We start from the raw sequence: 14,200 nt of genomic DNA, 5'->3' as shown, positions 1-14,200 counted from the left end.
ATTCTGGTTTTACTATGCTAGGCATTTGGGATACAATAGTACAAAAACAAAAACAAACAAAACAAAACAAAAAAAAAAACCCCACAAAAAACAAAACAGACATGGTCACTTGCCTTCATGGAGCTTACAGACTGGTTGGAAGGAGAGAATTTTAAAAAACAAATAAAACTATGAAACGATAAATGATAAGTGCTATGAAGAAAATGAGCAGGCAGTGATACAGAACGAGGTGGACTAGTCAGAAGGATGGCCCACAGGGTGGGAAGCCTGCTCTGGGACGGGACCAGGCAGAGGGAAAGAAAGGCACGTGCAAAGCCTTGAGAGAATTTGGTGTGTTTCAGGATGGGAACAGGGGCCGCCCTTTCAGGCTCATCCAGGAAAGAGATTCCCTGGGAGAAAGGTGTCACGGGGTGCACTTGAGAGAAAATGCTGAATTTCTGTTCCCTGGCATAAGTCTTCACTGGGACCACAGGTGAGGCCGAGAGCAGGGCACGCTGCAGAGCCGCTGGGAGCCCAGCCCTGGAAATCAGACCCAGTGGAATTTGAACCCCAGCTCGGCCACTTCACTGGCTCTCAACTCCCTTGAGCCTCAAGCTTCTGCTCCCTCAGGTATAAAGTATGTTAGGAATACAACCAACTTTGGAGTTACTGTGAACGTTAGGGACATAATGCTTGTAAAGCTTCCCCCGAAAACTGCCACCCACATCAGTGCTCACCTGAACATCGGCGGTTACAGGATTACGATGGTGACGATCACTACTGTTAATCATTAGCTTGCGGGCAGAAGGCTCAACCCACAGATGCCTGCCAGCCCCCGCCGCCCCAGGCCTCCCGACCCTGCCATCCCTAGCCACCTCCCCCTGCGCACGGCCACCGTGACCCCAGCGCGGGCGCCGGACGCCGCCGCCGGACCCCCGTTACCTGGGGCCAAACGCGACTTGTCGCCACCTTGCGTCCTGGGCCCTGCCTCCCTCCCGGCCGCCTCCCGGCCCCGCGGCTGCCGCGGCGGCGCCCCCAGCCCAGCCCGGCCCCGGCGGCGCGGGCTGCCTCGGCGGGGCTGGCGGCGGCGGCCACGCTGCGCGCTCCGGTGAAGGGGAGGGGGCTCGGCGGCGGCGGCGGCGGCGGCGGCGGCTGCGGGCCGGCGGGGGGCAGAGCCAAGAGGCGCGGCGGCGGCGGCGGCGGCGGCGGCGGAGGCGGAGAAGGAGGAGGATGCGGGGGGCTGCAGGCGGCGGCGCGGCCCTGTCCGCAGTGAAGCCCGCGGCGCCCAAGGTGCAGGGAGTGGCCGTCGCCTCCTGCGCGCATCATTCCTGAGATGGCGGCGGCGGCTCGGCGGCGGCTCGGGGAGCCCGGGAGGGGCCAGCCGGGCGCGGGCTGAGCCCCGCCGGCCGGGAGCTCGCCCGAGGGCCCGCGCGGCGGCGGAACCCGGGCCGGGCGGCCTGGGAGCGGCGAGGCCGGGATTGGCCCCGGAGCGGAGCGCACGGCCTGGAGAGGCCGCGATGGCGAACGCTAGCGAGCCGGGCGGCGGCGGCGGCGGCGAGGCGGCCGCCCTGGGCCTCAAGCTGGCCACGCTCAGCCTGCTGCTGTGCGTGAGCCTGGCGGGCAACGTGCTGTTCGCGCTGCTCATCGTGCGGGAGCGCAGCCTGCACCGCGCCCCGTACTACCTGCTGCTCGACCTGTGCCTGGCCGACGGGCTGCGCGCGCTCGCCTGCCTCCCGGCCGTCATGCTGGCGGCGCGGCGTGCGGCGGCCGCGGCGGGAGCGCCGCCGGGCGCGCTGGGCTGCAAGCTGCTCGCCTTCCTGGCCGCGCTCTTCTGCTTCCACGCCGCCTTCCTGCTGCTCGGCGTGGGCGTCACCCGCTACCTGGCCATCGCGCACCACCGCTTCTACGCCGAGCGCCTGGCCGGCTGGCCGTGCGCCGCCATGCTGGTGTGCGCCGCCTGGGCGCTGGCGCTGGCCGCGGCCTTCCCGCCCGTGCTGGACGGCGGCGGCGGCGGCGGCGACGACGAGGACGCGCCGTGCGCCCTGGAGCAGCGGCCCGACGGCGCCCCCGGCGCGCTCGGCTTCCTGCTGCTGCTGGCGGTGGTCGTGGGCGCCACGCACCTCGTCTACCTCCGCCTGCTCTTCTTCATCCACGACCGCCGCAAGATGCGGCCCGCGCGCCTCGTGCCCGCCGTCAGCCACGACTGGACCTTCCACGGCCCCGGCGCCACCGGCCAGGCGGCCGCCAACTGGACGGCGGGCTTCGGCCGCGGGCCCACGCCGCCAGCGCTCGTGGGCATCCGGCCCGCGGGGCCCGGCCGCGGCGCGCGCCGCCTCCTGGTGCTCGAGGAGTTCAAGACGGAGAAGAGGCTGTGCAAGATGTTCTACGCCGTCACCCTGCTCTTCCTGCTGCTCTGGGGGCCCTACGTCGTGGCCAGTTACCTGCGGGTCTTGGTGCGGCCCGGCGCCGTCCCCCAGGCCTACCTGACGGCCTCCGTGTGGCTGACCTTCGCCCAGGCCGGCATCAACCCTGTCGTGTGCTTCCTCTTCAACAGGGAGCTGAGGGACTGCTTCAGGGCCCAGTTCCCCTGCTGTCAGAGCCCCCAGACCACCCAGGCCTCCCTCCCCTGCGACCTGAAAGGCATTGGCGTATGAGGGGCTCGCCAGCCACGTACGCCTCACCCAACCTTTCCCTTTGGCTCGGACAGTGACGTCGTCTCCCCCCTTTCTGCTCCCTTATTTTCTAAGCTGCCTTCGGAATGACTCTCAAAGTGGATAAACACTTGGATTGTACAGAGAGACTACTTTTTCCGGGGGGTGGGGGGGGGAGGGATGGGTTTCCATGTTCCAGCCCCACCCCAGCTCCGTGCATTTGTCCTACTGAGTATATTTTCATCCTGACAATAGGCCTTGGAGTCTTTGTACTGGTACTGACTGACGTCTTTTATTCCATGTGTTCCTTTTCTTTTCTTTTCTTTTTTTAATAAAGGCTAAACTAATTTTCTTCGTGCAACGTTTCCTAAAGACCATGGCCAGTTTTCTACAGAAGCTATTTTTGACAACCTCAAGTGGCATTACATTTTGCAGTGAAGTAGAGAAACCTAGGGGGACTTCACAAGTTTGATTTCTTGAGGGTCTTCTGTTGGAAGCAGGAGAAAGGGGGGAAATTGTCTTAAGTTCCCTCTGAATTGCTGGCCGTGGGGGTCAGTTGCGCTGCCCTGGTTCGTTGAAAGTGTTGAAAACTTTGTTCCGTGTTGATAATGAATTTAAAGAGCAGAAATGGGAGGGTAAAGTAGCAAGGCAGTGTTTTTTAAGCAGTAACAAGTAACAAGATTTGTTTCCTACCTTACTTTGTACAACTAGAAAATATACATCAGCAACAACTGCTCTCTGTATTATACCAATCTTGAGTGGAAACATTTCTGTAAAATTGTAACTTTTAAAAGAGTAAAAGTGTTTTGGTTAGTGATGGTGTGGAGAAAATACAGTATTGCATGTTTTTGTACTGATTGTGGTTCACGGATTGGGAAGGCTCTGAGAAGCAGAGTACGAATCAGAATTGTTTAGGTATTTTTTGCCAATAACAATTAAAAGACGTTTATGGAAGCAGCTTGTGCTTTGAGAAGCCCAGTTTTATTCTGTCTTATGAAGCTAATTTCCACTTTGAAAATTGTTCTTCTTTTGTTCATGGCATAAATGAATGGAATAAAATGATACTCTACTTCTACAAGACAAAGCATTTCCTTAAAATGTTTGCTAGGTTAAGCTGTGCTGTTCATCTGATGGATATTTTAAATTAATAATGACAACCATAATTTTAAATACTTGTTAGACACATTGTAATCTTAAATGGAAAGACTAAACTCTGCAAGTACTGTATAATATTTTTTGCTTATAATGCTACATTTTTATTAATGTACCTTCTGTTTTGAGGATTTATATCTGTATTTCTCTTTGCATTATACAAATATACCAGTATTTTCATTCTGGAGTGGTTTTTTTGTTGCTGTTGTTTGAGGCTGTGACTGGTACTAAGACACTTCTAAATACGGTATTCATGTTCCATTATCCTTTTAGTGCATGCCTGTTCAGCTTAGTTGACCATCAGCATATTTGAGACATTTGGAGTCTTGTTAACTTAAAATGCAAGATAAAAATCTACAAATCTTCTCTTTAAAGGAAAGAAACAGTAGATGTATGTACTGCTTTTATAACTTTTTTTATGAACATACAAAATATGAGTGAGCATTTTGATAAAAATAAGGGTGTAATAAATATATTGCAATTTACTATAGTTGAGCATAATATGAACTATTAACTGTTCAGTCCCAGAGGGTTAAGTCATAATAAGAGGGTGTGGCCAATTTATCTCTGACAAATGCATTATTTTGTCTATAGAAGATAGTCTGTGAAGACAGTCTCATATTTGGAAAATATGAGTAAATATTACCCTATTTCTCCCCAGGTCATGAGACCAAATAGATGTTAGTTATCCAAGGGCCGCTTGTCAAAAATCTCAGCTAACCTGAAGACAGAGAGGCCCGGGAAGTAAACCTTATCTAACCCCCCACCCACCCTAGGGATCCAAGTTAAAAAAAAAAAAATAGAAGTCACCAAGCCCATGTGATTTTTAGAATATTTCGCACCTAGCATGGCTCAGGGACCAAGTCCTCTGACTCCTGAACACATCCAGCCTTACACAGCAGACTGACTGTTGAAACCAACTGTTGGCCCTATATACATGGCTTTGAGTTCATGGATATTTTTTTCATAGGAGAATCCATAAGCGAGTGATTCTCAAATTTTAATATTCATTAGAATTACATGAAGTGCTTGCAGCATCCAGGGATTCTTATTAGGAGGGGCTGAGGTTGGACCCAAGAAAGAACATCTTTAAGAAATGCACCAGTTGGCTGGAGAGGTACCAATAGGCCTTTGTGTTCAGACATAAGATTTACTTTAGATGCCATGTCTACAATCTCGGTTATCTGGTTTTGGTTTTGTTGTGTTTTATTCTGATTAGATGGATGATTTCTAATGAGAGTTCAGGTGAAGAGTAATGAGAAATGACAGCCAACTGTAAAGGGAACAGAAGAACAAAGAGAGACAGAGAAATGAGCTGTCTATGGGAATAGTGTGTAGAGGCAAAAAGCCCCTCACACTTCAACGCTTTTTGGATCAATGAATCTATTAACATGTACTTTGATTGCTAATTATATTAATAAAACATCACCAAGAAAAAGTTTAGTTGTGTTTCAGAATACTCTACTCATTTTACCAGGACAGGTACAAGGTCTTTGGGGAAGACTGCTATTAAAATAGCTCATTTGTTTATTTGGGAAGTTAATTTAGCACATCTCCACCCTGCTCCCCCTCCCCGCCCCCGGAGATAAACAAGTTGCCACTGCACTTGAAGCAATAGAAAATAGATTTCTTGTATATAAACCTTCATCAGCATGTCCTGGCATGGAACTATTGGGTCAGAAATAAGAATTTTTAGGTGTTTTGATATCATTATGTCTAAAAGCTTTGCAGAAGGATTATCTATTTACATTTCCACCTGTGTTCCTTTTTTAAAAAATGAAATATCTCAAGTGGGAAAGCATGTAACAAATCAATACCCATAATGACAAAAATCTCTGTATCCATTATCTGTAACCACCCAATTATCTTGTCAGTTTTGCCATATTGGTTTCCACTGCCCTTTTTTTTCCTTGACCTTTTCTTCTCTTTCTTTGTTCCTCTTCTCTTATTCCCTTCCTCCATCCTCCCCTCCCTTCCTTTCCTTTCTTCCTTTCTCTTTTTAAGAGAAATAAAACATGACACAATTATTTTTGCCAAGTCTGGTCTCACCACCACCTCCTCCCTTCTCAAACGTCCGGACCACTAAGAGATAAAAGGATCCTGGGTCCTAGGGCTGATTTAGGGGTTCATTTTGCAGGGGGATGATTGGATGGGCAGGATCGGGTCTTTCCATTTTGGTCTTTCTAAGGCCTACAGGATGGAGCACAAACTTCTTTGCCTGCCAGAGAAAGCCTTTCATCGTCTGGACCCTCCATGCCCCTGGCCTCATCCTCTCTGTGCATTTCCATCTCTTTCTTCTCCGATGACCTTTGTATAAGCTCTCCTTGGAAAGCCCATGTCCCCTTCTCTGTCTGGGAATCCTTCACCAACCCCTTCCGAGTAGAGGCAATACTCACAATATTTAAGAAGTGGGATGGCAGAGGCATAACTTGCCTGTACATCCATACCTCTGGGCCCTGGCTGACCATTAGGTTTGTGCTGGCCCCAGATCCAAGACTTCTGTGCAAGCCCTTCTTGGCCCAGCCACCCCTCTTCTGGGCTCTCCTGGCACATTGTGTTTACCTGCATGAATCCTCCTGTGTGCCCATGGCTCCCAGCTCCCTTAGGTCTCACCTCTTCCCATTCCTTTCCCAGGCCCTGTCTTCCAGCCACTCCATCACTGCCAGATCATACTGTGTCATACTAACATGGCTTTACATGTATTGTTCCTTGTGTCCAAAGTCCTCACTCCCTCCTTCCCCAACTCAATTACTACTAAGCCTTCAGATGTAAGGGATGAATTCCTAGACATAAGGGGTGAACTAGCCTCCGCAGAGGGGGAGATCATTCTAGGGCAGACCCTACAAAATTTTCAAGTCTCCAAACCCACACATTAGATCTGAGTGCCATGGTGGGTTGAGTAGCAAATGTATTGTCTTACTGGCATTTTGAGTTGTCTTTGCACTGAGGTGGCTGAGGTTATAAAATGTAGTGGATGCAGAATACCATTCTCTTGCAGATGTGTCATTCTTTGTCACCTGCCAAGACCACTGAGTTTCAGGATCCCCTCCATGAGGGGTAAAGGAGGTAATGGGAAACCTTCTCTACCCATCCACATTCTAGACCACTGTTGCACTATTATTTAGCTGCATCTGGAGTGAATGGAAGTTAAAGCAAAATTGATCTGAGTCCAAGGGGTTCTTTATGCCTTTTGTCCAACTTAGTTAGGCAAGACTTTTGGGGTCCAACCCAGCCCATAAATAAAGCTCTTGTGTTCCCCCCCCCCCGACAGACACACACACCTTCCTTTCTTTTGGGATGCTTTTGGTGAGGATTAGATGCTTGGAGCCACAGCATCCATCTTGCAACCCTGAGAAAAGATACCGTCAACACAGTGAAAGTAGCAGAGCAGAAGGATAAAAAAAAAAAAAGCAGGCATCTATTTTTAACATTGTTGAGCTGCTTAACCAAACAAGCAACCTCATATCTATAGACTTCTGGTCTTGAAATAAAAACTACTATTGCTTCAGGCACTAATATTCAGTGATTCAGGCACTAATATTGTGGCTTTTTGAAGTAACAATTAACTGCAACATATTAAAATATTTAATTAAAATATTCAATTCCCTCCACTCCTTTGACAGGTATGCTAGATATCCCGGAACTGTATTTACAAAGTTAAAAAAATTAGACTTATTTAATTCACTCTTTCCAACTATTGGGTCATTCAACCTGCTGTTAACTGTTAAATTAACCTGCCTCTGGAAAAAGTAAATTTGACTTGATTTCTTAGAATGAAATAAATTTGGAAGATTAAAAAGATACCTATTACTAGGCTGGTTTTGATCAGTGTATGTTTAAGATTTTGATTTCATAAGTCTAGTTACAAGAAAATGGAAAACTACTTGAATGAATCCATCTACAGTAATCAATAGGTATTGTAAGCTAATAAGCTAGTTTCTGTGTTGGGCAGTGCGGGAGGACACAGGGGGTATGGTTCTCTTGCTAATGAGTTAGGAAGCTAAGTGGAGAAACCTGGCAAACATGCCCCAAACCACAAATCAAGGCAGAACATAATATATGCCAAAAGCGAGATCTAGATAGTTTGGGTATAATGAGGAGATCAGACATCATAATCAATTGCCTGAGACAGGCCCTAGGCATTCTATCTCTGGTTACCCAAGTGAAGAAAGCAGGAAAGACCAGAAGACTGGAACAAAAATTGTCCAGTTTCCATCTTCCCCCTCCTCTCAGGTTCTTATGTTACCTTCTGACTCCCACATCTTCCCCACTCTGGTGTCCATTTTTTTTTTAAAGATTTTATTTATTTATTCATGAGAGAGAGAGAGAGAGAGGCAGAGTGAGAAGCAGGTTCCCAAGGAGCAGGGAGCCTGATGCGGGGCTCGATCCCAGGACCCTGAGATCATGACCTGAGCCGAAGGCAGACGCTTAACCATCTGAGCCACCCAGGCGCCCCCTGGTGTCCATTTTTAAAGTAAATCCCTCTAGGGGCACCTGGGTGGCTCAGTCAGTTAAGCATCTGCCTTTGGCTCAGGTCATGATCTCAGGGTCCTGGGATCGAGCTTGTGCTCTCTGTCTCAATTTAATAAGTAAAATCTTAAAAAAAAATAAAGTAAATCACTCTAAGTGAAATAAAACCACCCAATTATATCCTCAGCACTTTCTGTTCCACTTCTCTCTGAATATTCAAGGGTCAGTAAAGAATGTGGTCATTTTAATGGAGGAAGTTCATTACACAAAATCTTGCCTCAAGGAGAGCCAGCAAAGACATTATTAATTAGAAGAGTCAGAACTTAATAGAAATCAAACAGGTAGTCTTTAAGAAGACCATTTCACTTCCCTCCCAAAAGAAGAATTAGAAGCAGCAGGTTTACCCTACAGAAAAGGGTATTTTGTGCTTTTGGTCAAGGAAAAGGGAGGGGGAGAGACTTACTGGGTGTTTAACTCACTCTGTCCTAGTTGTAGTTATTTCAAATAAAGAAACAGCTTGAAATTTATGTCTACAAGTCCCGAGTCTTGAAGTCACCTCAAATAACACAGTGAAAACATGCAAAACTATTTTAAGTTGCAATGTTAAGGCATAAATGCAATTCTCTTACTTCTCGGTAACATTAGGGAGACAGGTACATTAAAGCTATTATTATTTGGCTTCTAGGAGGAATAATTTAGTCATTTATAAATTAAGATTTAAGTGGCCAGTCTACGCTAGGTGGAGAACATGTAAATTGTTGGTTAAGTGTATGTTTTAAAATTTCCCCGATTCATTTCTATTACCTGAATTATGCCAGTCTGGGAAGCTTTCTAGGATGGGAAATCTTATTTTCGGCCAGGCTCTGATATCTGAGAAGCACACACTGTTTTTTGGTTAGGACCTGAGTTGGAACCTGGAGAGTGCAATAAACGGTTTCATTTTCTTGAAATACAGATGTGCTGCAATTTCAAAAGGCTTTGAAAAATTATTAAAGTTTCAAAGCTGACTTAATACATGCCTTATTAGAATATTCTCTAGAGATCATGAAATGTAAAATGCATGAGGCAGTGAAAATTTTCCTTGTCTTTTTCATGTAACATATTTATTTTTTCCCCTTTTATTCCTCCATATATTTCCCCCATGTATTTCCTGAGCACTGACCAATTTGCATGGCAGTGTGCTTGGTAGAAGAGGAAGAAGGAGAGGAGATAGGGAGGAACCTGTCACAGGTATTCATTCGGCAGAGTGACATAAAGAGTGAAACTGTACAGTGTGTAATTCTTTCAACCCACAGTCACGAGCCATTTAATTAGCATATCTATCTTGAGGAATTATGGGATACCCAGAGCTATTTCTAGAATTTGATTTGCATAATTGTTCTAATCCTTTATGAGTATGGTGACATGTGGTCTGACAAAAGATTTTTTTTTAATTTCTAAGTTACCTTATAAGTTTTATAAAGATATTAGAATTAAACACCTTTAGATATATATTTAATAACCTGCCTCTATTGAAAGGAACACAATTATAAAAAGGCATAATTAGTCTTCCGCTAATGGCATATTACTTTACTACTCAAAAAAACAGCTTTGTTCACTGAAAGTTTGTCATTTAAAGTTTTTACCTAGCACCTTTTGGTAAGATTAAAATTCACTTAAACATCCTAAGAAAATTTACAGTTGTAATGGACCTCAGTGACATTCCCTGTCTCCAAAATTTCTTAATCCATGGATAGATGACATATTTGAGTTTAGAACAGCGGCAGCAAGAAATGTATTTACACGTATTCTTTGGTTTGGAATATTAATATTCTCATAACCAAAGTACCTAAGTAAGTTTAACTATTTCGGATGAAGATTCCTCTTCCATTTGGTTATCAGGTTCTCGTTAAGATATTATTTCAGGACTGTGATGAAGAGGAAAACCCCAATTTGGATGTTTGAACACTGACCGCTCTCAAGACTCACATTCCCCTTTATTCTTTGCCCTGCAGCTGGACTATCCAGCCCCAGCAGGTAGGAATTCTCATGTTGGCCCTGCCTCTTGGCCACAAAGCTAAAACCAGCCAAACAGCCTGCCTACTGCCACCTGGACTGACTTGCACCTGTTTTACTCTCGCCAGAAAAATCCCATGATATGAGTAATAAACCTTGCCATATCCTTTGGGGGTGTGCCATCATCAGTCCCCAAATGCAAATCAATTTTGGGTAGGGGGTTGATTCCACTCTCTGCAGGACAGTCACTAAAGGAAAACACAGAAACAGTGCTTTTAAGATCACAGAATCAAGTATAAAGTACAACAAAACAATGTACTTTTAAAAAAGAATACTCCATTTATACTGGTTAGGGCAGAGGTGTTTTACAGAGACCCAAAATAAGAGTGGCTTATTTCTCTGGGTTCTGGATGACTGTTTCAGGACATCATCCAGTGACCTGGCTAGTGGGTCAGCTCTACTCTCTTCCCCAAGTGCCTTCCACTCTCTGGGCCCAAAGTGGCCAGATTCATTGTTGCATCTCCCTGTTGGGGAGGAAGTTGAGGGCACTTCTTTTAAGCAAGTGAGGCAGAGGACTTCCGTTCACATTCCATTGCTAGGAACTTATTCATATGGTCACACCTGGCCAAGGGCTACTGGTAAATGAATCTCTAGATGTCTAGATGAGTGGCCATGTGCCTAGCTAAAGCTTTTGGGGGTGAGAGGGAGGAGGAGGAGGTGGAGGAGGAAAGAGAGAGAGAAAAGAAGGAAAAGGGAAAGCAAGAAAGGGGGGAAGAAAGAGGAGAAAGAGAATGTGAAAATGAAGGAATAAATTGTGGGAGATAGAGTCCACCAGCCAAGTCTTCCATTCAAAGATTTTCCCCCTCCTAACCAAATCCAGGAAAATTAACAGAGAATATTAACATTTGCTGTCCAATGGACTATTGGTTGTAGACAACATTCAACTCCCCAGAACCCAATTTGAATCCCAACACCATAGTGTTAGATTTGAATAGCTACTGATTCTTTGGTTTGGAATCCCAACACCATAGTTCGCCATAGTCCGCAATATTCTTCTGTGAGTCTTTTACTTTGAGCAGCAAATATTTTCTTTTAAAATTTTATACAGGAGCAAATATTCTTTCATATGGTCACTTTCTGGGCCTGAAATATTTTGCTCCTCCATTTTGAACTCCAACTTGGGATTTCAAAAATACATCTCAAGAGTAACTATTTCGGGGCACAGGCTGGTCAGTGAAAGGACCTTAGCAAGATCCAGGCAGAGAGTGACCATGAAAAGAAAAAGGATTGCTATCATTGGTAACACACAAGACTGTGGCTGTCTTTATCTATCAGGGACCAAACTTATGTGCTTTAAGACAGCACAGGAGAGTCGGAGGTCCTGGGGGGAGGGGTGGTGGAGCAGAGTTGGCATTAAGATGGGAACTGTTGAGAAGATACTGCAGATGAATATGTGGAGGCTGTCTTATAAAGTTTTGCTTACTTTTATGTTTAAAAATTTCCATAATGGAAAGTTTCTGTTTTGCCTGGATGAGCCACATACACTCAAGCCAGCCTCAGCCCTGCCTATAGGGAACAGGTCCATTCCCAGTCGCACTGAGAAAACTCAATTTGGGAAGCTTCTCAGTAGCTATTCAAATCTAACTTAATACAAAAACACAGTCTTCTCCAACTTTTGCTTGTGAAGCTTTCGAGTTTCTGCAACCCAAACGTTTTCCATAAATTATATGTTATCATAAATAAATGTTAGTCAAGTTTAATCAAGACGGTGAAAATCTGGATTTAAACAATTTGCTGTCCAATGGACTATTGGTTGTAGACAACATTCAACTCCCCAGAACCCAATCCCAACACCATATGCGGAAATTTGCTCCAAAGTGCACTCTTAAGCTGTGAAATCTTTCATCTGCGACTGAGGTTATTTTATCTGAGCCCTTTGCCTTAAGATTTAAAGAGAGGCTCATAAAAAAAAAATGGCTTCCTTGAAACGGGAAACTACAGAGTTGATGTACAACTGGCAGCTCTTTGGTGGGCTATGAAAATGGAGCCAATGTTTACCTTTTCATGACTTTGAAGTCGAATGATAATTTCTTATTTTCAGAACACCTGTTTTGTAGAGCCCCATTTCGAGGTTTAACTTTTCTTTTAATACTGTCACCTTAAATTTTGTTTGATCCTGAAACAGAATTTATACAGATGGAAAGTACCTTCAGACTAAACCAATGGCTCTCTCAGGGGGACAATCTACCCCTACCCATTTGCTTGGTCTAGACACATGTTTGGATGCGAGAGCTCAGGGGAACTACTGGATCTAGTGGGTAGGGGACAGGGCAGCTACTCAACAGCCTATAAAACACAGGACCATGCCTCACAACAAAAAATGGCCTGGCCCTGAATGTCTGGAGTGTCGGTGTTGAGAAATCCTTGACTAAAGTGAGTGAATGCCTGGAAACATCCCCCACAGCTGCCGTTCCAGGGGGCAGGCCATGGTTTTGCTTGGCTGGCACAACTCATACGTAGGGGCCCCAGGCTTCCCCCATAAGGATGAAGTCCGCCGTGGACACCAGGGTATATACCATGTACATACATGATATAGATGAGACCGTGCCTTTTATCGTTAGAAATCACGCTCACACCATGATTTCCCACCTTCTGGCTTCTACTCTCTTGTGGCATATATAGGTTTTATTTAAATGCTTTCTAGTGTGAGTTATTCAGTTACAATTTGCTGCAACATTGGACTTTCTAGAGCCTTTGGATGATTTATGGGCCCAGTAAAATAGAATGAAATCTGGAGATATATGGGAAAGCCGGGCTGGCAGAGGGGGCAGTTTGGAAAACTGTCACCTGGGAGGGTTCCCCTGGAGGAAGCAAGCCCCGTGGCCCCACACCCTGCCTCAGGGCTAGCGCGAGAGCCCAGGGACAAGCTAGGTCCTGCTCCCCTAATCTAATTCCAAGGAACTTTGAATAGACTCCTCAAATGAGCTATGGAACCGCGGTTAAAACTCTCACATGGGACCCTTCTGTGACTACCCTTCTAGAAGTTGTGGTGGGGAAAAAAAAAATCCCCAAAACAAACAGATTCATTTCTGCTTAAGGATCATAGGAACTTCTGAGGGTGGCAAGAAAAGGCAGACAGCTAGCTACTCTCCCCACTTCTAATCTAACTAGAAAGGTGTCTCGCCAAGGGGTGTCCCAGGGAAGCAGCAGCTTTCCTACAGAAGCATATTCCTTTATTCTTTCTCAGTGGCTCTCAAACATGGGTGCACCTTAGAATAAAATAAGTAGCTACAAAAAAAAAAAAAAAAAAAAAAATCCACTCCAGCCTCGCCCTAGATGAACTAAGCCTACAATCTCCGAGAGTGATGGATGATGGGAAAAAACAGGAGCAGTACTTCAAGAACAGCATATTAATGACACCTCTAGTTTTGGGAGATGTGTGTTCTGAAAGTGCTCTGATTTGGGGCAGGGGGTGGGGGTCGGTGGGGGGGTAGTAAATTTACCTAAGGATTACGTTGTTAAAGATACTAGAAGAAAAACGGTTCTCCTTTGTGCAGAAGGGAACACTGACCATTAACAAACCAGGGGCAAGATATGGAAGAACCAAAGAAATATTAATTCTGACGATATTACCTGAAATATATAGCCATGTGTTAAAACAGAAAGATCAGAAAAGGTTGTCAATGAATTTTTAAACAGGGATCCTCATTGAACACCAAAAATGTCCTGCTTTTAAAATGGTCCCCAGCTTTAATCTTCTCAAAAATTGAAGTTAGGAAATTCTGAGTGGGATGAAATTTCTGATATTAAAACCAATGAAGAAGAAAATTGGCTTACGTGTGTGATCTCTCCCTGGACTGACTTTGTAGAGCTCCAACTACAGGACAACACCAAAACGCTGGGAAGGATGAAGGTCTTCTGTTAGATAAGAGTGTCTGTAAGGAAATAGTTTT

At 45.7% G+C, this 14,200-nt stretch overlaps 1 protein-coding gene across 1 annotated transcript; it reads left to right on the top strand.

Annotated features, from left to right (window-relative positions):
* Window positions 1-1,148: 1,148 nt before the first annotated feature.
* On the top strand, window positions 1,149-3,969 carry GPR27 (G protein-coupled receptor 27). The gene has a single exon (XM_045863791.3). It carries the CDS (start codon window positions 1,497-1,499, stop codon window positions 2,631-2,633), a length of 1,137 nt encoding a protein of 378 aa, XP_045719747.1. The 5' UTR covers window positions 1,149-1,496; the 3' UTR covers window positions 2,634-3,969.
* Window positions 3,970-14,200: the final 10,231 nt, after the last annotated feature.

This window comes from Mirounga angustirostris, unplaced genomic scaffold (genome assembly GCF_029215605.1).
Source record: "Mirounga angustirostris isolate CCGP_5_RB_7025 unplaced genomic scaffold, mMirAng1.0.hap1 SCAF_1, whole genome shotgun sequence".
In the NCBI taxonomy this organism is placed as follows: Eukaryota; Metazoa; Chordata; class Mammalia; order Carnivora; family Phocidae; genus Mirounga; species Mirounga angustirostris.
This window is presented reverse-complemented; position numbering and strand designations above follow the sequence as displayed.